The sequence below is a fragment of the Acanthaster planci genome, linkage group LG03 (assembly GCF_054643075.1).
Source record: "Acanthaster planci isolate LZ-2023a linkage group LG03, COTS_SCS, whole genome shotgun sequence".
NCBI classification, from domain to species: Eukaryota; Metazoa; Echinodermata; class Asteroidea; order Valvatida; family Acanthasteridae; genus Acanthaster; species Acanthaster planci.
The window spans coordinates 15,991,388-16,017,732 of NC_141779.1; the positions used below are offsets into that span (position 1 = coordinate 15,991,388).

General features: G+C 43.1%; 1 protein-coding gene across 1 annotated transcript; it reads right to left on the minus strand.

Annotated features, from left to right (window-relative positions):
- Window positions 1-454: 454 nt before the first annotated feature.
- tnpo3 (transportin 3) lies at window positions 455-26,345 on the minus strand. The gene is made up of 21 exons (XM_022256294.2): window positions 26,182-26,345; window positions 19,373-19,462; window positions 18,092-18,279; window positions 16,901-17,060; window positions 16,120-16,263; window positions 15,263-15,438; window positions 14,680-14,755; window positions 14,006-14,215; window positions 13,194-13,301; window positions 12,931-13,028; window positions 12,429-12,568; window positions 11,433-11,624; window positions 10,896-10,987; window positions 10,292-10,374; window positions 9,512-9,713; window positions 8,907-9,023; window positions 8,315-8,409; window positions 7,055-7,211; window positions 5,871-6,038; window positions 5,082-5,194; window positions 455-4,314 (listed from the first exon to the last, which is right to left on the minus strand). Exons 1-21 carry the CDS (start codon window positions 26,296-26,298, stop codon window positions 4,254-4,256), a joined length of 2,787 nt encoding a protein of 928 aa, XP_022111986.1. The 5' UTR covers window positions 26,299-26,345; the 3' UTR covers window positions 455-4,253.

Below are 26,345 nucleotides of genomic sequence, written 5' to 3' on the forward strand. Positions count from 1 at the left end.
GGATGTTGGGACCGTGAGTACGGCTTTTGATTTTTTTTTCTCCCCAAAATCGTGTTGAATGAACCCCAAGCTTTTGAACCCCCCCCCAAACACACACACACACCAAAAGCTGGGTGCGCCGCTGCCTGGATCTATCCCTGTAGTTTGACGTCTCAATCCAACATTGCAACGAGACGCCTCATCTCAACAGTACGAGACAACGCCGCCACTCAGCAGAAGTTTCGACTTGTCAGTTCAACATCACGTTGATATTATCTAAAAACCAAAAAGTATACGCAGTGACACCTCGACTCGCTTAAATGGCATGCAATGTGATTACGTTGCGACATCTCAGTTCATTTCGTTGTGACTTCTCCACCCAACCTGCGATTTAAGCAAACTGTAAAAACGTCTGAACCTCAAATAAGCTGAAAGTTTTACAGAACTTGCAGTATAAATAACCAAGCCAGATCGATTTTTCCCCCTTGTGACCCACACAATTTTATTTTCCTCAGGCACCTTCAGTACACGTTTCGGTCGTAGCCTGACTTTAAAGCTTCGCTTTTTTTACAAGGTAGTAAAAACGTTCCATTCTGTACCAAACAAGACAGTATATATTAACAAAATGTAAATTACAGCTCACTACGGAGAAATGGCAAGTCAGTAAGACAAAGCAAAAAGATAGCCGAGTGACATCTTCTGATTGTGGTACATACAAAAGCTTACAACTAGACCTGCACTATCTCCCTTGAAACTTTCAACGCTACAAGGACTTTGTGAGTCGATGTTAGTGAAAGGAAATGCAGAAACTCCAAAACATTAAATCACTGCACGGAATCTTTTGAGGTGTCACAGATACCAAGAAATGGGGTCTTTTACTTTTGTTTTGAAATCCACACCGATAATTACTGTTCCCTTGGTTATTTCTGCACTTGCGCTTGGACCCAACAGTGCACTGGGCCAAATGGAAAGCCATGATTTGGGTATGGGTAGCATGTCAACCTGACGTCGATTGGTTTAGACCAGGATAACTATGGCAGGTGCTCAATTGCACAAGAAAACATATAGCATTGACCGTGAATCTACAAGATACAGCACATCACCTTTTCTTTTTTTGGGGGTGGGGGTGTCTGTCGATAAATTTGGCAAAACCGTTTTAAACGTGCTACCCGGCAGCCAGGATGCATGCGCATGGTTCGCGGCCCAAGAGAGCAGTCTCCGTGATTTCAAATTCCCCGAGCTTAAGTTGTTCGGACGCCTCACGCGGATTGGATCGTTCACACATTTTTATTGGTAAAAATTATTTTTAAAAAACCTTGAAATTTTCAGAAATTCTGATTACTGTTGCTGTGCTATGCCACGTTATAATTGATACTCAATGTACTCCTGGAGGAACTTTTTTAGGGGCAAGGAAAACATGTTTTCTCTGATTTTATCTGTTCAAATAAACATGGAAGCACCCAGATCGAATGCAGTGTCATTTGTCTTCAGAGCTCAAATGCAAGAAGCTAAAAAGGGCTTTTTTCTGTTCATGCCAAAATGCGAATTCTGAATGGAGAATGTGTCATTCGAAGAACAGATAAGATCAGAGAAAACATGTTTTACCAAGAGGTGCTCTTTGAAATACGTTTACATGTAAATGAATAATGCAGATCGTCAGTGCTTTGCGTTTCAAAATCGTTACCGAGGCAACTGAATCAGTCAATATCAAAACTCGAAAATGAGGGTTACAATGGACATGATCACCACTGTTGCCAGGTCAATGCATTCATGGGGGGTGTTCCAACTACATGGAACTGGCTTTAGTCCGCCAAAATACGTCTACGGAAGCAGCACATCCTTTCCTGTTGGACAAGAAGAAAATATGCTAATCCCGGAGCTGGAATTATAATACGCAGTCACTTCTATGAGGAAACAAACATTTCTTGCTATCAGCGAAATTAAAAACTTTGAAGGAACAACTGGTTCTTACTACGTTCCCAAAGAGATCAGACATACCCTGAAGTTTCAAGTGTTGTGTTCATTAAATGGCATTAGACAGTCTTCCTGGGCGCAGGCCCTTGGTGATCTAGCCAGAGCAGGGGGACAAAATGCGCCACGTCCTTGGTCACAACACTGGTACTCAACGTAATTTGGGGCACAGAGCGTGATTTGACAGGATCGCTTATCAAACCCGCTACCTTCCCTTTTGGAAAAGAAAATAACATTCGTGAAAATCGTGAAGCAGTGTGGACAAGTAGGCCTATCACAAAACTAATATCTGGGAACAAAATGCTTGTGGTTTTTATGCTAATTATTCATGATGCTTTTTTTTTAAACTGTACTTTTTTCAAATATTCAGTTCGGGATAATCGTTTCAAAACGGCAATGTTGAGCAAGTAGGAAAGTCAAGTCTGGAGTGAGACTCGGCTGACAACGAGACATCACAGTGACAAACGAAAAATTCAGGAATGAGGAAGCCAAATCTCACGTCAGCGATTCTGTTAAGTCTGTACAAATAACAGTACATGAAACAAACTTACATATTGGAATTTGAAAGCAAAATTGCGGAAGGAGGTTGCACAGTAAAGTACATGTATTACTTCGGACGAGAAATATTTACACCATAAAAATTAAAACGAGGCAGGTAACTGAAACTAAAACAGTACGCATACAGTATAACCGATAACAGAAAAACCAAAATAAACCCAAACAAAATCCAGTTTATCTTGATGAAGACTTCCTCGACGAAGCTTTCCTTTCCGTCGGATGAAAGTGACAGCAATGTCACACTGTCATGATTCTTTTCCAACACAGTTTTTAAAAAATGAGATGCATGCATAATTATAGCACTTGCAGTGATGACTAAGATTTTGGAACTCTCTGATTTGCAGGATCATTAAACTACTTTTGTCCTACCGTTCTTCGAAGAAAGGGAAGGTAAAATGAAGGGTTGAGCAAACATCGGAGCCAAAATGATTAGACAAAGCACTCTTGCTGGCTTTATAGCCAGCCAGCTTTTAAGGCTGCGGCTGCTTCCCATAAATGCATAATATTACTCCCGGCCATAGCCAGATGGTTGGGACACGGCTTTCCCCTCAGAGACTGAGCATAACTAGGGATGCCTAGTCCATTTGACCTCTGACACAAGGTCAGCTTGAACATTATAAAGTGCACACTTGGGCACTGTTTTCTGCTTGTTACAAGTGAGGTTTGAACCAGGCTAATACGGCCACTATAAGCAGGAAGCCTACAATGGTTTTTACAGAGCAAAGTATACAATATAATTCCAGAAGCTGTCGTCACATACATGTGATGTGAGGACACATCTCCAGCCAACAAAGGTCGCATGTTGAAAGAAATTTTCCTGTTCATTCCAATTCTGCTTGGGTAGCATTCAAAACCTGTCATTAATCTCAAAGCCAAATAGTATCCCCAATACTAATTTGGTGTTTCGGCAACCCATGTGGTAGATGAGTGTAACCTATATCGGCTACTCAGAAATCATCGCTTACCAGGGACATTACTCTAGACATCACTATGGCCGGCTCTTTGTGGGAGGCATTGTTATTGGGCTATTGTTGACATCAAATATTAACAGAAAGTATGCTGGAAATGTAGCGCAGGAATAGAAGAGATTTGACAAGTTAAAAAAAATTCAAGGCTTCTGTACGTATTCCTAGATTGACAAACATGTCAGCTTCCTACTTGTGAGTCTTCCATGGCATTTTATTTCCTTCAGTTTTGGCAGAATGCAACGCTGGGATCAAAGCGAAATCTGTGTGAACATTTCAACAAATTCATTATCTTTCGAAATTTCAAGCTGACGGGATCATGTGTCAAGTCACTAAACTGCAAGTTTGCATTTCGTATAAAAGAGGTGTAAAATACAATCATCTTGGAGGAAGGGCCATTTCATTTGGACTGCCAGCTTACAGATGTAACCAACTGCTCTAACGACCTGGAAAATATCAAAAATTGTAAAACCGAGAAATGCACGGCCGTATTTATATATTACTTGCACCTGACTATAACAAGAAGTTGATGTTTTGTGGCTTATGCAACATCAAATGAGAAAAATCAGTCACACTGAGGACTCCTCTTCAGGTGTGGGTAAGAGACGGAGACGGGGGAGGGATGACAGGGCAGTGGGGGAAGGGGACAGAAAAGGGGCAACAGCAGAGCAGACAGGGAGGGTGGTGGGGGGAAATCCTCTTTTCGATAGACTGGGTGGCTGGGAGAGATGGCTCTTCCGCGGAGCTTTGGCTGACATGACCAATGAGGCGTCTCCAGGATCATCTGAAGAGGCGGGTGAAGTCCTTCATGGCATAAGTGACCACAATGAGCTCTTCAGCACTGCCAATGGAATGAACAGAGACGCCCCAAATTGAATAATATTGCCAGTATGGAAATGAGAGGTGGGTGGGAGGATGATGGAGGTTTCTAGCTAACCCACAACCCCGATTTCATCAAGGTCAGCAAATAAACAGCAAAGTTAATCACCATCAATAGGACAAAGATGACTGGAATTACCCTGATCTACAAGATGGAAGTTGAGATAAATATTCCAGTAGGACCCTGATTCCCCGCCCCCGCCCCCCAAAAAATCACAGTTCAGTATCACTGTCTGAAAACCAGGGAGGTGCCAGTCAGGGTTAAGACAGTGTAAACTAAGCCCTGTGCTGCAAGTCTCAGAAGAACAGCCGGACACAACTTTTCTCCCCATTCTCTCCTGCTGATTTTGAATGCTTCATGTTCAGACAGACCCACCCAAAAGGGCCAAGCATCCCAGGAATGTTTTGTTTTCCCTAGAAAACGAACACACCCCATGCACGTTCTGTTGCCTCTCTACGCAAGATTTTATAAAGACATTATAGGCAGAAACATACGGTGCTAAATTACACGTGGCCTCCTCAGGAAGCTTCCTTTCAAGTATTACAAACATCTCAGAGGTTCGCTTCCCCAGTCTTCGGTCAACTGTGGCAAGCTACTTAGGTTTTGGTTCCGCTCATGTGCATCCGAGCACCCAGGGTTCAAATAAAAGTTCAAACATCCTGCGAGCAAAGAATGCTGATAAAGCCACTGCGCAATGCAAGCATTCCCCCCCCACCCCAAGGACATACCTTGTGACAGTCTTGTGGAAGTCAGTGAGCTGTTTCTGCGTTGCATTGATCCGGCCGTCTTGCGTCTCGGCGGGGAGAGACTTGAGCGCTGCTTCCAGCCAGGTTGATGTGGTCTAACAGGAAAGGCATCATTACTAATTCACCATGATATCATCCGGAACAAATTGCTCACTTTCTCTTCGACAAGCTAAGCTAAGGGCTTACAGAATACAGCAATTAATAATTAAAAAATTCTGTAAGTAAAGTCACAAAAGCTGACCTTTCGATCTGAATTTTATTCAAAGGCAAAGTCTTGCCTTTGTGGTAGTCTAGCAAAGTAAGGCTTTCAGCTTCATCATCACCTGTGTATACAAAATGGTTGAGGATCCACATTGCCCATTCCTGTGGGAGAGTAGGACTAGATTTCCTTGAACTTTCAAGTCGGTCTCATCAATCCTTAATGTTATATTCTTTCAGTTAAAACAAACTGTAATGTTCATTGAAAGTGAGGGTCAAATTTGGGACGCTGAAGAGAATATTCGGTATCGCAGGTTTTCCAATAACGTGGTGTTCATTGTGGTGGCTTCTACGGTGGTCCATTAAAAGTACATGGGAAAAACTGAAATGTTCAATGTACCAATGCAGGGGTTGATGCTAATCCTAATGTTTATTACATATTCAAGTCATATTTGGGGTTAATATGCACCAGCAATCCCTTTTGCCAATATTTTCCATTGCATATATCCTTCAAAACATCCCTGCTTGAGGAAGAATCTCTCACTCTTTCCCACAGAGCAGCCCTCCACCTACCTCTCTGTTCACTTGGATCAATTCAAAGAGCACCTCAGAGATATCGGGCGTCATGTAGGAGGGTAGGTAGAAGACGCAGGCGTCCACGATGCCCTTGGTGATGGCTGGCCCATGTTTCTCCAGCAGACTCAGGACCAGGTTTTTCCTGGTCTCGAAGTCTTGGCTCTCCTTCAGAAACAAAGAAGACAAAACAGGAATAAACTGCAACTTTTTTTCTCCAGTTTTGGACAGACACGGCTACTGAGCCGATATATCACTCACTAGTTGGATCACAGACAGGGGAGCAGATGCCGAGCAAGCACTTTCCATCCCAACCACCTGAGGCAACTCAACAACCATCAACAATTAGTTTCCAGCCTCCTGAGACGCTTCTGCTCTCTCTCAAAATCATGTACAATCAACTCTCAATACAAAGAGCACAGAGCACAAAGTGCTGTCATAAAGAGCAAATCCCGAGTTCCTAAAGTCTCTGGCATTATTTTGGTCTTTTTTTTTTCCCAGAGACCTTAGATATCACCCGTGCGGGGAAATTATCATAATCACCAATTTTTATTAACCGTGTTTTGAAAGTGTGTGGTGCAGGACGCACTGGACTCATGCTTATGGGGGGGGGAGAATGGTGGATGTCTTCAGGCCTTTCGATGCCCTCCTATTTAACTGGAATTCCCCTCTTGTCAGTCTCTGGACAAGTGGATTGCCATTACAGAGGCTGATAATGCTGCTGGGATATCTTAAGTGTAGAAAATCAACTCAATATTAGCTGTCAAGCACCCCAGGGATATGTAAACAAATGATCTGAAGGAGAGCTTTATAAAGAGCGGCGCCTGGGGCCAATTAATTCAGCCTGATGGGTCAATCATTGACGTTATCTCTCCCTCCCTACCTACTTCAGTCGACACGTCAAAGTCGCGTGTCAAAAATAAAAGCTGGATGAGGCTCTCCATAGTGACAGGATGCGGCTAGACTTAGACAGGCCTGTCAAGGAGAAGTAATTATGCCCAACCTTTTGAAATAATGGATAGAGAGGCCAGAAAGCAATTTCAAAGAAGTGCGAGCCTAGCCACCTGAGGATAAACTGCAATGATGGGCTAACAGACAGGGCAAAAATGTAGGAACACGGAGCAAGGAATCAAATACAAAACCCGACACCGCCCCCCCCCAATTATTACTTATAATGGACTCACCCATTTTGATGAAGTGCACAGTGTCAGTTCCCGAAAGAACTTGCAGACGGATGCATTGGCTTCCCTGTGATCCAGCGACAGCGCGGCTAGCGCACACTCTACGATAGGCTCAAATGAGGTACACTGTAGAAAGGCTACAGGGCACCTTTGTAATAACCTGAAAATCAAGGACATAGGGTACATGTGGGACAGGGGATCACGAAGATTTTTTTCTCTGGTCCTGAACTCTTCTTCGGGCCTTTCAATGTTCAAGACAAACCAAAGGACTGAAAAATCAGCCTACAGACCGATTCCGTGACAAGAATCAGGAGCCGTTATTATGGTGTCCCCACGCCCGTGAACAGGAGCAAAAGAAGCGCATTGATTGCTTCCTCCTCAGCCAATGGGAGCACACCGCTAACCAAAATCACGCGTTTGTCAAGGTCAGGAATGCGCGCCCCTGAGTGACAGGACACCGCAATGGTGGCATCAGCGAATCAGTGCATACTGTACAAAAATCTTCAATTGGGAGCCTGTACATCTGGCAGTTGGAGTGCAAAAAGGCAGGACAGGCAGGGGACCCCAGTTCCAGAAAAGGATGTCACTTGTCTCCTGAAAGCTGGCTATATATAACCAGCAATGTAAAGACAATCTGTGGTCAGCAGTTTGAAAGCTCAACGGAAATTCTCAAAAGAATGCTGGATTGGGTTTTGTAAACATTCTGTTGAAACACTGGTAGTATATATTCACTAGATGACCAGGATAGGTCTGGATTCCTGAATTCTTTTATTTGTTGTGCACTCAGAAATGGGAAGGTACCAGACTATTTTAAAATCACCACAGCAACTGACTCACTGTAAGCAGTCCTTTAGACCCAGGCTAAAAGGAGATATTTTTGTTTTAATAATATTGGGCATGATCTAAACAACCAAAGAGAAGTCATCTACACTGGACAGCAAAAGAAACTTGCCACTTCTGTCAAAGGCCACACATAAAAATTCACTCCATAGAAATAAACAATTTTTGTACACAGATATGCTGCAATACCTCTCACTAATCACATGCCCAAAAGCAAGTGATTATTTTTCTAACAAAGAAGAAATTGACATGCACAGCAACTTGGTTACTGAATCAAAAGTCACAGAATGTGACAGACAGTGCCTTACGTTTTAAGCAGAAATCAATGACACAGGACGAAATAAAGAAGCCACAATCATTACTTTTCAGTATTATTGAAAGGAAGTTAGATTAAAGCAGACAATTAGATAGGCACACAAGTACCTTGAGCAGAGTCTGAAGAAGTCATCCACGACATCCGGGTGATTCCTCAAGCCCTGGGGCTGTCTTAGAATCTGAAAGGTGGGCACTATAAAAGCCTGCATGACACACAAAAAAAGGACTCAGGTCAACAGAAAAATCATGTCCAGCTGTGGTCTTGACAGAACCACGTACTGAATGCAGAAACTTACTATGATTTGCGGCCGGCACCTTCACAAGAACTGTCACCAGACCATTCACACGACCTGACCCCAGACGAGTCACATGACCAGTCACAAGGAACAGGCTGAACAACGACAAAGGAATGCTTTTGTTGCAGTTCATTTGAATAGCCTATGCCTCGAATTCAGACCGGTCTTGTAGGGTCTTACGATGGTTTTTAAGAGGTCTGAACTACAAGACTGAGTTGAACTATCAAATCCCTTCACAAATTCAATCCACTTGCGTAGAACGCTTGAGAGGGAGGTTTAGAAGATGGACGGTGCTTTATCTGATGAGGCACACTGTCCAAACTCTCTCTGAAATGTGTTCGAGCCAAACTTGTACTTTCCCACAACAAATTCAAGTAACAACCGGAACAGCAAATGTAACTTACTCGTAGCATGTCTATGATGCCTGGTATACAGCCTGGCTCAGCCCCATATTCATGAACTAGTATACTGCCAAGGTACAGGAAACACGAATGCTGATGCGCCTGGTAAATTGTCACCATCTACAAGTGAAAAAATACACCGTCAAAAATGCATCCGCGCTCAGCGCTACACTCACATTTTCAGGAGAAGGCAGAACAAGTACAAATGGAGGGCTGGAGAGAAAGGTTACAATGGAAAAGATTCAGAAGTTATTTTGTCTGGAACAAAGTGGAAAAAAAATTCTGTTTATTCAGTAATACTTATAGTACTGCCCAGGGGGTTAAAGGGAAAACCTCACCTGCTTGCTCCCCTGGGACTTGGCGAAGATTACACTGCTAAAATGGGCACTGGACAAGGACTCCAGACTAACGGTACGGTGATATTTCTGATTTCACCCGGCAGAGCATGTGCTTTTGTGCGATTGAGGAATGTGTGGTTTCATGACCAGATTGAATGGGTTGTAGCAGTTGGGAAGGGTTTCACCATGCAGAATATCCTTTTGACTGCATGTAAATGAGCCCTTGAGCAGAGTTTGACATCTCAACGGGGCATTTTGAATTTTTCCCACCTGTGTGACCAGCGGCGTCAGGAGCTGGGCCGAGCCTTTGCCCACACAGCGGATGGCAAAGCGTATGCAGCGGCAGCAGCGTTCAATGATGCGGATGTCGCCCTGGTATTTATTGCACGTGTTGGATAGTACTGGCCAGATTTCCAGCAGGACAGCTTGGCAGGGGTGTGTCTGCCCGTTGGTGATCGGGGGGTTTGTATTTCTGCGAACAAAGAAATGGAAAGTAAAATATAACATCTGAATCGTGGTCGTGGCAAAAGAGGGGGAGGGGACAAAATTAACTTCCTGGAAAAAAATGAGAAACAAATTAACGTAACAAAAAACACAAATCACCAATCATCACATCACCGTACCTACAAAGAACCCCAGAACTGATCCCCTCTTCACTGCTCATGGTCAGTCAGTTTGATGCTTACAGCTTAATATCTCCCCCCAAAAAAGAGCTTTACTCGCTGCCTGGTAATGCTCATGATCATAATGTAAAGTTTTTTGGAGGTTGTCCACTTGTTTTTAAACTCTGGGCTACAGGTATGTCAAGGCTTTGAAGAAAGGAAATCGTGTATTAACATAATCTAAATATCTGAAAATATGCTATTCAACCTGGCTTTGCATCTTAACTTCTCAACCTCTTCTGCAGGGGAGTGGGATACCTATGACCATTGCAATAGGAGAAACAAAAAACAACTCCAGAAGACAAGATATTGTGGCATATTTATCATGCGGAAAAGTTTGGGTAATCTGCAAGGTGTACAGGAGGCATCTGGAGTGGAAGTGACATACTTGAATATTGCAGCTATTCTATCCAGCCAAACCGTGGGATCACTGGTCAAGCTGGACTTGCCTTCTAGCTCTCCTTTGAGAACCTGTTGAAGGACCACAAAAGGCTTTGTGATTAGAAAAAAAGGGGAATCTTACTCTCACTCTTTCTGTGCTTAATTTTTTAAACATATTAAAAAAAAAATGATGTGGGACATCGAAAATAGTAATGGAAACACTGGTCACTGTAATTTAAATTTCATACAGAGGACACACGGCATAGAACAGCCATTCAAATCTCACATACAGATGGTACTTTGGGGGGCGCAAACGTAGCAAGATGCTATTGACGTGTTTTTGCAAACATATCATGAAATCCAACAAGCTTTGAACTTGAAGTGAAATTCCCGAAGCAAGGACTCACAAAGCGGAATGACTCTCCAAATCTCAAACACAGATGGTACAACTTTAATAGACAAAAACCGAGTAAACCCACCAAGCCTTGTCGAGGGGACAACAGATATCTCGTGGTGAAGATTCAGAGAGAGATTTCCATTCAAGGGAATGATCATCCTCAGCCTTTCCTCTACCTAAGTTCACAACAAGGTGAGTTTTTTATTCCTCCTACCTGACTGAGGGGTGTCACCTGAGCAAACATTAGCTGCTTCAGACCTTCCTGAATCTTGTCTAGAGGCATCCTGGTCAACACTAACGCCGTGCCTGGAGAAATGCCAAGGTGTGACGTGAGACAGACGGTCAGAAATCTGACCGGACAATCACACCTTCAAATTTTGTTTTCATGAAACAGGAGTAAGTTGAATATCACTTTTCTGCTCATGCTACATTGTCAACGAACCTTTCAGCAGTCCACGGTGTTGGATTCTTATAACTGTTTGACCCAAGACCCCAAACTCACTAATCACACTCTATAATGCACAACAGCGGAAAAACACATAATCACCATTTGTCCGATATGAAGGAACTCTTCAAACTGTGAAGAACTTTTGACTTATAACCTGTGCTTGTACTGTACTTTCCCTGCAAAATGAGACCATGACCTCTAAAACCCTAAGGCAAACAATCTCCAGCAGCACACATTCCACAAGTAAATGCATTGGCAGGATCCAAATGAGTTGATAGCGTTTTTACCTGCGACCTTTCATACCTTCTATCAGGCCTATGGCAGCCTCTTGTGACAGGTTGAAGGCGTCCACCGCCTGCGCAATCTGTAGGAGCCCCTCTAGGTGTGAGACCAGGTGATCCTGGCACGTCATGCAGATGCTCTGGATGGAAGTGGCTGCCACGGAGGACAGGTGGTTGTTGCGTAGACCGCTGGTCAGGAAGTTTAGGATGGGTTCTGCGAGGACAGACCAAGGGTCAAAAATGAACACTTGGCTGGAAATTGGCCCCCAGTTGAAATGCACCCTCACTGGCAAATAAGAGAGAGGGTTGTTTTCAAACGGACTCGCACATGCACCCAGCACACACACAAAGACAGTACATTCACACAGAATGGTCACGTGGGCTCCTTGCATCCTGCACCAAATGCTCCAAAACCTGTGCGAACACACGATGGCTGCCCACCAAGGGACAGTGACGTGCATCCACTCTGGTGTATTTTGACAGAATATCCGAACAAGTTGGAACAACGCATACGGGTGTGTAAATCATTTGCACACTGGGCCCACGCGCATCTTATGGCATTGAGAATGCAGTGGTCATTTTCCTACAAATCTGATGTCCTAGAGGAGATAGATACAATTTCCATGCTGCATTTTTACATCTTTGGGTGTGATAACACTAATCTAAGTAAGGGTACAGTTGTAAAAAAATCCTTTCACATCACAAGCTGACGTAAAATCCCAAGTTTCATTTGTGATCATCCACAAGTCTGGTCCACCAACAAAAGGTGTTAAAGAAAAACCTGCTTCTGTCCTGGTAATTATTTCCCGCATTCAGTAAAGACTCCACAAGCTCTCAGTGCAAATTCTTGATGATTAGCTCCACTTATTGACTGCCACCAGAGAGAAAGTTTCCAAAACCCCTCAACTTTATACAGCTTTCACAATTGGCAACCACATATACAGTCATTCTTGGCACAGGTCAGTGATGACTTTTCTAAACAGCAGCTGACGGTTTTTGAGAAGTGAGGCAGATTTACCTAGCGTCTGTGGGTGGTTATCAATCCATTCTGATAGTTCTCCTAACATTTGGATGCTGGTGTATTTGACGGCTACGTGGGTTTCCTCTGGGAGTGCAAGGATGGCTTGGATGACTTGTGGAACGACACCGTTCTCTTCACTAAAATGTCAAAATGTTATGTTATTTCAACTAAAAACAGGCTTTTCAGGGAAGACTGATTTGACATAAAGATCCATGTACTAACATCAACAGCATTTATTTGAAAAGCTACACCAATATCAGAAACCAATTAATCAAATTAAACAATATGACAAGTACTAAAAATGTATCAGTTTTAAAGCTGAGGTTTAAAGTAGTTTTCCACCAATTTTGTCATTTCGAATACAGGATTTCCTGTAAAGGACAGAGTTCTAGAAACCTTTGACAGTACCAGCATCCACTATTCACACCTACTGCAAATGAGTAATGTTGACAATGGGATATCACCTTAAATACAAGACAAAGTACCCAAGGAAACTTACGGAAGAACATTCTTAGCGACTGATGACATGACAAACAACGAGGCCTCCGTTACATTCCACATGACAGCCGAACCCTGACTAGCTAGATTTCTGAACATCTGGAAACAAATTAAACGGTAAAGCGTCAAACTGTCATCCATAAAGTTTGCACAAGTATATCAAAATACGAGTAGCAGAGAGCCCTCTGCAGATCTTGCTCAGAGGCCATTCACCTGGAATGTTCTTCAGTGCCTCTACCTTTTTCATGCTTCCCAAGCGTTTACCTGTGAGAAGCAAGTGGTTGACCCCACTAGGAAGATGACATCTTTGATGAGCTCTGAGACCCTGATCCTGAAATCGCCAAAGTCGTCGTTCTCATCCGGTATGCCTTCCTGTTGAAAAAAAAAAGAAAGAAATTCTTCTCAAATCCTTTGTTGTAAATACTATGATACACTATGCACTTAAGTTACAGGTGAAAACTGGGCAAAATTTATTGTTTTAAGATGAATACGTCACACGAACAATTAGTGTGTAAAAGCGCGAGAACCAGCACGTGAACCAACACGCGCGTGTACTCCATTTGTTGGCACTGCACTTTCTGGTTCACAGTGACGTCACGCTTTGGTACTCTATACAGACCAAAAACATACTTTAGGAAAGGCAGCCTTATTTCTTCATACATAAAATTCAATTTTTTTTGTGGGAATCTAGAAGAGCTGATTACTTGGGTGACTTCCTTGGTTTAGGGAGGAAAAATTGTTTTTCATAGCCTGGTTAGACAGCAAGTGAAATGGGCGGAATTGGAAGTTTTTGAAGCATAGCGGACACAGTAGGTAGGCGCTATTTGAAGTGGGTAAATTTGGAGTAAACACAGAAGATTTTACCAAAACCAAGTAGTCCCCTTCAATTGTGTCCGTCATTCCTCAAGTGGGCCAATTGGGATCTGCACAACTGCGCAACAAAGCACAAAGTCCACCGTTGGCCAAATCAGGTTGTTAATGGCTGTGGCTTTGTTAGCGTTAGCTACAGCAGGCAGCCATACCCACAGCCCCCAAAACCCTGCTGATCAAACAGCCTCTCCAAGCACTCAACTCACATGATCGGAATCCATCTGACAGTGGGTGCACAGGGCGCTGACCAACCGCTCAATGTACGGCCGGTAGATCTCATTCAGCTCGTCTTGGCGCCTCTTGTACAGGATCTCCGACAGGCGGTAGAAGAAGTTGAAGGTGATCTCGGCTACTTCGTATTGGCAGTGGCCTACGCAGGTCAGTACCGCATCCAGGATGTTCAGATCACCAAGACCCTGACAAGAGACGAGGAGGACATTTACTGGCAATTCTTCAGAAGAGCGTCTTTGAGATTTGGGCCTCTCACATGCGACTTTTTGCAAAGCGCACATAAGGACATCAGATCTGCAACCCTTGGCAACAAGAGTTAATTTCCGAATTCTAACTACCAGGGGAGTCAGGTTAGTCTCAAGGGGAATCACGTTGGCAAAGTGATTCTTTCCCAGCAAATTAACCCTGCAGCTTGAGTTCTATTCCTGGCTCGGTCCACTCGTGAATAAGGTTTTCTGTCCCTACTTGAGTCTGTGGGTTTTACCAAGACTATTTGGGGGGTTCCACCGACCTCTAAGACTGTGACTGCTTCTCCTTGTCTCCTCTGTGAGCTACAGTGCCTACGGCGCGTTTGAAAAATCCTTGGCTTCACAATCAGAAAGGCTGAGATAATAATAATGGAAATAATGAAAATATCGACGCGGCTCACCTGATTTGGTGTTTCTACCATGACCTCCATGAATGCTTCAGCAAGCTCTGTGAATATCCTACTGTAATTAATCGCCCTGCAATTTCCACAACAGAGCCAAATTATGTATTAGGAATCATGGCCCTTTTTCTGGATAAAAGAGTGCCTCTACAATGCTGTAACTAAGTTAAACTTTGGCATGCCACAATACAACAGTCGCATTATGCCACGTCGCAGGAAAGATATGCCACTTTAAAGTATTCTTTCAAGTACGCCACTCAACATCAGTACACCAAGAAGCAACCTCTTCATTGATACAAAACGGAAAACTTTAATAGTCATGAGACGAGCACCAAATATTTGACGTTCTACTGAATTCCTTATTCACTGGATTATTTTCTTCCCAACTATTCCTCCTAAAGCTCTCCCACACCAGAAGAGGCAACGGCTATAATAGAAATCAAACTGCTAGCACAATTGCCAATACTTATTACAATGCAGGCCACGTGAACGATCCTGATGTTATCAACAGAAGCTGCGTTTGAAGATTACAACATCCATAATACTTTCATCTAATTTTGGTAGGCCAAATTCTGATTCTTACTTGTCCACATCTTCACCGGCGACAACTAACGCGTAGGACTCGGGCAGCTGCATGATTCCCCTGTACAGCGTCTCGGCCAAGGTCAGGTGTTCTTCGATGTCCTCCATGGCGTAGAGGGCAGAGCAGATGCAGTCGCTGGCCGCCTCGTGTAGCATGGATGGCGTGTCGGGTTTCTTCTAAGAAAACGAAAAATAAAAGAACTCCAAGAGCAAATGAGCTAATGGATGTTGTCTGGAGAAACTTTGTGCTGTCTTGGAAACCCGACCCCAGTGGTACTTTGACTAATCACAGCGATGATTTACATGTATACGCGTCCGACACGCAAGCAGGCAAGTTCAGCATGCCAGCACGTAGGCACATGATGAATGGCTCAGGAACATGCAGACGTTGCTGTGGAGAAGAGCAGGGTTATTGCCAAGGTTACCAGAGGACAGGGCTTACTGGATCAGTTGACAAACTTTGAAACATACTAGCAGCAACATGCTCGAGTTAAAGAGCTGCATACTGCAATATGGCCCACTAGAATGCCACACAATGAACCCTCAGATGCCGAAAAAAGAGACAAAATCAAATTCAGGAGCATTTTGGCCAGTTTGCACTTATTTGTAATGCTTTCCCTTCAGGGAGCTTGCAACATGGGCTGGAAAACCTTTTGGCTGTTGGGCCGTTTGCCGGTATCTGCCCACTGACCTTCAGTTCGCAAGCATGCTTTACCCTGTTCAGGACTGTCTCAAGTGCACCGGTCAGCAAGTCGCAGTTCAAAACCAACGTCGGTCTCACATAGGGAACAATGATGCACCGTTCGGCCAAACCAGAGAGTTCTGCAGTTGCCTTTAACAAGAACACGAGCAACTCACCAGGATATCAAAGAGCAAGTTGACCAGCGTGCTGCCGGCCACCTCGTTGCTGGGGATGATCCCAGGGTAAAACCAGCTGGCTAGACACTTGAAGATCCTTCCCAAGAGACGATGATCACCGATGTACGTCTTGCAGCAAGCTTCCTGCCGAAAAAAAAAATGGGAGTAAAATGGAATCAAGCTGAAACAGTCTAGTAGCATTCGCAACCACCTGTCGACACAACACACCAGCAACATGGCCCACAATGGCTCTTGCAATACAACCAAACCAAAAGCTTTCATCCACAGAGGACAGACACTACCATGATTGGGCATGAGAGATAAAAATCGGAAGAAAGAGAAGGATGCATTGCCAAGCAAAGCAATGCATTTGGAGGCAGAACAGGTAAAAATGTACAAGTCAAGTGCAATGGCTAAGACTAAGATTTTCTGTTGATGACTTGATGCGTATAGACTTCAGATCATGTGCTGAATTAGCTCTGCATAAATGGTCACCCACATTGCTATAGTGCTAGTTTGACCATATTTGCCCACAAACTTTGATGGTATACATGGCTGCGTCAGTGGTGTGCTGGCCATGCACACATGCCACATGAAAATCAGTAAAAAATCTTGCTTAGGAACAGAGTTGTATGAAGCAGCGCTGCACATTTATCCAGATATGTTATGGACTCATAGATCTCCATTTGACTTGGGCTGCTCAACCGTGAGTTAGGGCATGTTTTAATCCAAAAATGTAAAGAACCAAAGAAATCTGTGGAAACAAGGAGAAATCTCGTGCCTGCATGATGTGGATGACGGTGGGGGCAGCCTGGGCCAACTCCTGGGTAAACTCTTCCCTCCTGTTCATGCCGAGGCGCAGCGACCGGCTGTGGACTTCCTCGGGGAGGACCGTCAGCAGCTCCAGGAGGATGAGAATCTGGGAGGCATCGGCAGCGAACCTGCAGGTACCAAAATGAAACAAGATGCGCATCCATGAGACACCCTCTCAAAAGATGAGATCGTATTAAGTCTTGAAGATTGGCTTGACCATTTCAATGGCATGATTGCGAACAATGACACTGGCAAGGTAGAGGAGCTTGGCAGAGGGTCTGTGCTATGAATATTTACTATCCAGACATACACTGGCATGATTGCGACCAATGACACTGGCAAGGTAGAGGAGCTTGGCAGAGGGTCTGTGCTATAAATATTTACTATCCAGACATACACTTTACGCACCTCCACACTCCTAAATGTATGAAAACCATTTGTATTCCCTTTTTGGTTAACTTCAATTGTTTTGAAATTTAAACAAAATCTGCTGAATTCTGTATACAATATTGGGTAATGTCTATAGAGGATTTTCGGTCACATGATTTTTGATGGTCAGTATTCAATTTACACAGATGTGTGCGGAATTATGAGCGCCTTCCAAGTCTCTCAACATTCTGGCATACATGAAACTGCTGATAGAACTACACAGATTTGAAAATGTACGCACCTCCTGGGCTAGGTACATGTACGTTTCCTGAAATGCCTTTGCCGATCATACATAGTGAAAACCTCTATACTGTTTCGCACACTCAAGTGATTTCCATATAGTTTGTGTATACAAAAAGAGGGTTGAACTTGTTTGGGAGATTGAGCATGTCTGTAGCTCTCAAACATCTCAAGTACAATGTAGCTATGGTGCCTGGCCGAACACTGCAGCAAATATCGCTCTGCACTACAATGTGATCAGGAAATGCAGAACAAATCTTGAACAAATGACCACTTGTACAATTGTAAAGGACTCTGGTATGCTGTTTTAAAAACTTGGCATTTGTGGTCAGTAAAAACCACATCAGTGTGTGGAATAATCTAATCAGCAAGTAAAAGAGGGCACAATCTCATGTCCAGAGTGAAAGTCCACTTTATTCTGCTGGGGTGGAGGACTGATTGGAGACTTCCAAGAAGTTTTTTCTTGAAGTTTGGGAAGTGACCCACTAACCTCTGAATGAGATAATTGGGGGAGTTCTTCCACAGGACCATCTGTAGGGCCAGGTCAGAAAGGGCCAAACAGAGCTGGGTCAGGATGATCTGATAGTTGGGGTCGTTAAGGCTCTCGATGTGATTGATGAGGGAGTCCCTCAGGGCTTGGTGAGAGTCGGGCGGCAGCTCGTGGAACGAGTATTGAACCTGGCAAGCGAGAAGTTAGACCATGCTGAAGAAAAATACACAAGTGAAGTCTAAAGGAGTTTGAGACAGTAAAATACCATATGCATCTAAGGAACATGCTTGTCCATGGTAGGCAAGCAATTATGATACGAGTATAAACACTGGAGGAGGTACATGTACATACGTGTCTAGTACTCATGGACATAAGTAGCACTGTCCTCTTGGCCAGTTTACAAAAACCTACATGACTTAAGCTGTGTTCCCATTGAACTTTTTTGGGTTAAACTTACCGCGCCTTTTACTGTAGAATTACAAAATTAAATCCAATGGGAACACACGGTAAACTAATATCCCTGTCAACTTATCGCGATGTAAAACTAACAAGCCAAAAACGGTCACAGAAGATTTCTGTGCAGCCATGGTAAGTTAGCAGGGGTGCAAAATGTCCAATGGGAACAGTTCCCATACAATGCAGATTGACCACGACCATGCTAAACCTACACATACAAACCAGACTACTGCCTACACAGAGATCGATAGCAGGCACTCGAAAATGGTCGTATGGTTCCCAGTCTCCAGCTCTGTGTGTACAATACAACAGCATACCGTGCACACACAGTGAAGCGTGCCCGGATAAAGCCACACCACTTTGTGTACGGGGCTTTTCCTTTTATACATGTAATATGGATTTGTTTTCTTTGTGGTAGATTTGGCCAAATTCGTCTGATTTTGTCTTTGTCTGTGTCAGATTTTGCCAATTTCGTCATGATTTGTACAGTGCAGGCAATGTAATCAGCTGGTCTTATTAGGGCTCACACAGCGAATAAACATTCCGTTACGGTAAAAAAAAAGGTCCACGTGGGAATGCACAGTAGATTGACATGAAGGAATGTCACGGTAAGTTTCCGCACCCCGCGGAAGAAAAGTCCAATGGGGAACACGGCTTAGCATGTACATGTACCTATACAAAGACACTTGCACCCTCTGAAAGGATGCCTTCATTTTCAATCAACAAAGTGAAAAAGGCAAGTGAATAACACATACGGGTCTACTCAGGCTCAACTTGATACATGTCACTTCATCCAACTTTTGTACATGAGTCGTGCAAACACACCTTTGATCTCATTGTCTGAGCAGCAAAATAGCAGACCTCCACATCTTGCTTCATCCTTAAGAGCTGGTCCGAGATCTGCCAGGAATGCATCTGTCAACAGAAAGGAGTAAAACAGCCAAAGTGAATAAAAGTGCAGCGAAAACTACTGGCTCGTGTTATCATGGGGAAAAGAGGACATTCTTTAATTGTTTTTACTTGGCAATAGAGTACCGAAGTGAATACGTCACGCGCACAATTAGTGTGTCAAAGGCATTAGCGTGACAACCAGCGCGTGAACCAACACTTGCGCGTACTCCATTCGTTTGCACTGCACTTTCTGGTTCACAGTGACGTCACGCTTTGACAGTGACGTCTATACTTTAATGTTATCTGAAAAGTTTAGAAAATTACACTCCTGACAAGCACCAATTCTTGTTGCGTACAGTACGTTTTTCTTATGCTTAGAAATGTACCTGTTAAATCTCTCAACCCTGAAACGTGGGATACACCTCCCCCCCGACATTTGTTCCAATATCATGTCAACACATTTTGTTCCACTTTTCAAGTCTTCAGGAGTTTTTTTCAAGTGATGTCATACAAACATTTCAGTACAGATTTCACTGAAACTTGGATGTGCTGCCCATTTTTCGCAGGTTTTTTTTCAAAAACCGGTAACTTTTCCCATTGACGGTGATCAGCGCAAGCGGACAACCGGATGCAAGTCCAAAAACTATCGGCAAATGATGGTACCAACTTCACCCAACGTCAGGTTCAACTGAAACTTCTCAGATATGCATAATAATCTGAAGGCTTCTACATGTACATGTACTGTATACATGAACCGGTATGTATACCAAGTTTCAAAAAGATCAGGTATGGGACAGCATGGTCCCTGTGAGACAGTCCGATTAAAAAGGGTGTCTCTGTTTAAAGGTGTGGGAGGGGTTGTATATGTAATGACTAGACTGGCATTGCAGGGGGAGACGGAGGAATTTAGTCATTTTTATGCCAAATTATTTCATACCGGAGGTAAACATCCTCTGGTCTGGGACAGACTTGTTCGTTGAATAGGCAAGTAGACATACATATAGAGTAGAGGAAAGCTTCCAGACTTCACAAATAGGCAAATCCTAGGGAAATCTTTTTTGACGGGAGGCAAGTTTGTCAGTGATTTTCACACTGGGAGGATTATGAATAAGGTCATCCAAGCACCCAAGGACGGGGCAATGACATACATGGGGAAGGGGGGGCGATGAAGGATCAACTTGATTACTGCCCTGTCCTTGGGTGTGAGCCCATTGAGAGACTAGCGCACGGTTGAAACTCTGCCAGAACTGGCAAAGAATTAATTCTAAGCTGACAACTGCGCCCCCCCCCCAAAGTTTCCAGAGGAAAAACTCTGTGAAGTGGCCGACTCTATGAAGCCTGGTTTCCATATCAACGCGAGAAACTCAGAGAGCAATGCAATTAAGATGCAAACCGCAACAAAGACAAATGGTGACGTGTCAAACGGAAATGTCACCTCTGACGTAAACCAGCCCGGACCGATTCGGCAAAGTTGAGCCCGATTCAACTTTGCCGACTGTCTTTGTCAAGTCGCTGAGTAGGCCAATACAAACATGCACGCTGGCATGACGGGCATACAACAGTGTTTCTCTCACTTAGTACAGTACCACTCATTTTATCCATTTTCTCCTTATTACTAGTATATGCAAGCCCCGATTGCCAACAAAATAGCTGATCATTCAGAAACTACATCAAACTGGAGTATCTCCTTGGCTTTAAGAGGCAACACTGCCATCTAAAAAAGGCATTTTTTGCAAAACTTTTCCGAGTCTCACATGCCAATTTGTTTTTGTTTTTTTTGGTGGAATGACATCGCACAGCGTCTCTTCCATGATTGTATGCATCTTGGCGTCTTGCTAAAAGTCTGTGTTAAAAATGACCATATGGAAACCAGGCTCAATTCTCAGACAAGAGAGTCTGATCTAGAAATGAACATGGTTTAGGAGAAAAGAAACAGATTGGGAACTGTATGCAAGGCACCTCAGAGTGAATCTTGTTTGTATCTGTGAAAACTGCCTCTTAAGAAGACATGTGGTAGGTAGTTGCCATGAAGGGTACAAGTAGCTGCAATCAATTTGTTTTAATACAAACCTTCAAAATGCACTTTTGTGTCTCAGTTAATCTAATTTTCAACTTTTGGTTCACAATTTCAAAGGGTATTTCACTGCCTTTTGGGGGTTTTAAGAGCTACAGTGTAAGTAAATGAAGAAAGTCTCAATGTTACATTGGTTTGCCTACAAAAAAGTCCTGCATTTTGGTAGATTTTTGAGGATTTGGTTTTCTTCTCTTTGCTCATTCGTTGTTGTTTATCTGTATAACAATATGGAGAATATTAATCCCTCCCTCAGAAATGTTTACCGTTAGGAAATTCTGGGTTCACAATTTGAACAGAACAGAACATGCACTGAACCCTGTCTCCCCTAGATGACTTCACAGCAACAGCGCCCTCAGTTGTCCAGGAGAGCACGGAAAGTTTTAACTGTTTAAAAACATGTTCGCTTCGATGCATTTAATGCATTTAACTAAGTAGGAAAGAAGAAGAGTTGTCATACACTGAAGAAGATTACACAGTTGAAGAAAAACTGTGTCTGAGAAAAAGTCATCACAGCAACACTTTAAGACAGCAAAATATCTATAAATAACGACATGTATGAAACAGCGATTCTTCACCGCATACATGCATTAGCACAGAATAAGGATACAAATCATAAATCTAATTTGACTGGAAAGTTTTGCGGGAAAGTTTGAGTTTTATATGTTTGCATGGTAGGTACGTATACATTAACTCCACTACTGGTATTTGTGCATCAAGATTCAAACTAGCCCTTTTTAGCAGCCAAAATTTGCATGCAACCTGTCCCATGTCCTCACAGATCTATCAAATCCCGTGTGAATTCCAAATTATCATATATTGAAACAAAAATCACATCCTGCAAGTTGCCCTTAGTCATGACAGCAGCGGGTCGTCAACTGCATGGTAATTAAGTCTGGAAATACCCGACAATCCTCCTGTGAATTGGGCCAGATTTCAGGTCCAGATAAACCATTCCCTAGTTGTTTACAAATAGAGCATTTCCAGCCAACCGCCTTGAGTGAGTTCTGTAAGTCTGAGATTTAAATTGCGGCTTCTTCCTGTGCCCTCCAATACTGTTCATTTAGGAGGCCTGCATCTAAATGTCATCTTGCCAAAGCAATTTTAAGTCTTACTGGTAAGTTACACCATATTACACCTTGCCCGCCTACATCCCATGAATGGAAATTCACTCTTAAAAGCCAAAAATGTGCGTACAAACATATTTTCAGATGGGACAGACATGTTAAAATGACAACATTTTTTATTGAAACACCATACATGTACTTAACCACATCGCGCCGGGGGCATTTATGAATGTTGATGATGCTGGGACGGGAGAAGTTATAGTTTTTTTCTGTTTTCAAAATTCTTTAAAAATTCATATCTTCATTAACTGGACACTTACGCCCACACAAAAGACTGTCTGATCTACTCTAATCTGACAGACAACATCTATTGATGCTGGAGTATTTCAGCCAGGCCTGCCTCCTTGTAAAAAAGAGCCCAGATTGTGCGGTGTTACGTAATTTTCTTTCGATCACAAAACTGGCACAGTGCGCTGCTGCTGACCTCTTTTCAATAGGGGCCAGATTAGCCTGCAGCGGCACTGTGTGGCTCATTGCTTTTGTCCCCGGTGGCAATTCGCTTGCGCTGAATGCCCTAAACTATGGTATAGTGTTCCAAAACAAGGCTGCATTATCTCCACTATTGAGACTGAAAAATGTTGGTAGTTCCCAGCAGCCTGGTCTTTTGTTACGAGTACAGTCTTTTGTTACAGGCCCAGTTCCCTTCGTCCAATTTCGGAGACCCCGGCCACGCGTATAAAGAAAACGTGCCCAAAAATGGAATCCCTGGCGGCGAGTGGTTAACCATTTTGACATACCAGGTATTTCCAATAACAAAACATCATTAATTTCCAAACTGCTTTAGTACTGATAGGGGCAGGAATATCAATAGTGATATTTTGCATTTTCACAAAAAGATGTGAACATGCCTGAACACGTATTCATAAATACCTGGGACAGTTTTTCTATTCCTATTGGACAAAATGAGTCATGTGACCAGGTATTAACATTTGATAATGCCCGCTGAGAAGTGATAATGCATAAATCACGTGCTGGCATATGGATAAAGACAGTTTAATCAGGTCTGATTGGTCAGGAGTCTGTATGCATGCAACGTGCCGTGTCATTCAAGGGGATTCTATTGGACCACTTTCAAAGAGAATATACCACAAAATGGACGGGGGTGTTCAGGAAAATTAAAGTAAAGTTTTAGAACAAAATCGTTGGAAATCCTCCTTTGGAATCTCTGAATAAAAAGGTATTTATTAATGGGAATAAATACGTGCTTGGCGAGTCTTAAACTAATAAACGTTTAAGACATTCCTCAGGAGAACCAATGCTAATAAATGCCCGAGCCGTAGTCGCATCCATTCTCCTGAGCCGGTCTTAGCACATATTTATTCCCTCATTAAAATTGCCTGGAAAGGCACAAAGTAAAAGTAGGTCAGCTGAGATTTTCCTTTTCACAAAACAGGAGTGCCCCTTGCGTATGGAAAAACACATTGAGCAAAAACATGTGGGTTTTTTTGTTTTCATGAAAGGACAGGCATCTTTAATAATTAATATTGGCTTATGAACTGGTGAGTTCATGCCTGGGTTCACATAAAAGTTTACCTTTCAAAGCATCGTGTGGAGATTTCTTTACTATATAAAGTTGTTGCAAATGAAAAGTTTTTTCAGTTTTAAAATAGGCAGAACTTTTCTTGTGATTATCTGGAATACGCTTTTTCTTCAAAGCCCACATTCCCGTCCCTTTGTCGAAAGAATGTATGTACATGTAGAACTCAAATATAAAAACTGGTAACGTTGTAAACCAGCATGAAGTCAAGTGTTGGGCCACATACATGTACATGCACATGTGCTGTAAACGAGAAACGAATGTGACCAGTTTCTTCAGATAGGAAGAGGGAAGTGCACAGGCAAATGTATGTTTCAGAGTCATGTGACAACCTTGTCCCCTTTATGGGGACCCGACTAGCAAACAAAGCAAATGTGTACACATAGTGAAGATTGTTGGTGCAATATCTCAATTCAAGGCAAATTCTCCACCGCGCCGAGGCACTTAAAAAGTACCCCTATAGTTTCTTTTGAAAATAGGAGTTTGTATGGCCCAAGAAATTGTGTGATTGTGTTATTACGGCCCAGGATCAACTCCCGAGATTCAGGGGCTCCCATTTGAGGGCAAAGTAGGCAAAAATGCTGTTGTAAAATTGTCCGAAGAGCCTGAGAAAGTGGATGAATGTTGTTTGAAAAATGGCTGCTCGGAAGACTTGGGAACGTTTACTTTTTGGGGGGTAAGTTTGATTTTGGTGAGTTATTATTAAAATTGGTTAAAACCCACTAAAATTTGGAAATCAAATGACATCTGAAGGACCTGACAACACACTGTCTTTTGTTTGAGAGGCCTCAGGGACTTTGGTTGCCCACAACGAGGCTTTAAACTTTACACTTTACGATCTTACACTGTTTTCAATGGGGCTTGAATACGTGCTGTGCAACCTTGTGGGAGCCTTGCGAGGACACAAGGTTTTCCCCTCTTTTTATAAAAATAGATTTGGGAGGCATTTAAGGGTTAGGGTTATCAACAGCAAAAGAAGCAGAAACAGTAATAAGGAAATCATCCACAAAACTTAAATAAAATATGTAAGTCTTCATAGTTCAAGTAGAGAGCCTGGGTAAACTTTTCATGGGTCATGCTATCTGACATCAACAAGCATCAACGAGCATCAATAAAGAATCAACCAACTATTCAGGTATTTTCCAGTCCTTTTGCCTTTATCCATTCAATCTAACGGGCTCGCTCTCACAGTCGCCATCTTTAAAATAAGGTCGTTGTACATTACGTCACTTGATCCAGCATCATTTCGACAGCTCTTCCATGTCAAGACAGCTAAACTGCTGCCAAAGTTTTTGAAGAGCCCATTGGTACATGTAGTGTCTTATCGCCCAGTCCGTGCATTACATATGTCTTGACATGGAACAGCCGTAGAGATGATGAGGGGTCAAGTGTCGTAATGTTCAACGACCATATTTTAAAGATGGCGACTGTGAGAGCATGGAGTTAGGAAAACCTACACGGTGAGAGCGAGCCCATTCGATTGAATGGATAAAGGCAAAAGGACTGGAAAATACCCGAATAACGTTAGTGAAATCATGGTTTTTAGAAAGCGGAAAGGTCAAGAATCGTGTTCTTGTGCAAAAGAAACTGCGCCCACGATGATAAGTGGTTGCACCGAAATGTTCAATACGCCGACACGAAATTGCGTATACAGATGTGTGGGTAAGGATGGATCGGGAGTGTGAGTCCGTGCCATACTAGTGGAGCTAGTACTAGTACTACTACTAGTAGTGCTAGTGGGGCTAGCCCTAGGCATGCTGGCCTCTATTTTGTATTAAAAATACGAAGTGGCTAGGTATTTAATGGAAGAATTGCATAGACAGGTTGTACACTAGTAAGACTAAAATCTGTTTCTTCCCAAAAAGTTCCTCCCCCACCATACCCACCCTATCAAAAGGGAAGCATGGCTGCTCGCGCCTGCTGTCAATTTGTCCGGAAAATGGGCACAACCACTCAAGACGTGCATGTTTACCTGTTTTATTTACGGAACTGAACGAGAACTACTCACCGATCGTTGAAATTCATGAAGCCACCGGGACGCTCTTTCCTTCTCCGACGCATCGGGGTTGTGATAAAGGGCTGTGACGGCCTGGATAACCGTCTCTATGGTTGGTGGTGCCTCCATTTCGTGCACAAGTGAGGAAATTTCAACTCCCTTGCTCAAGCAGACCG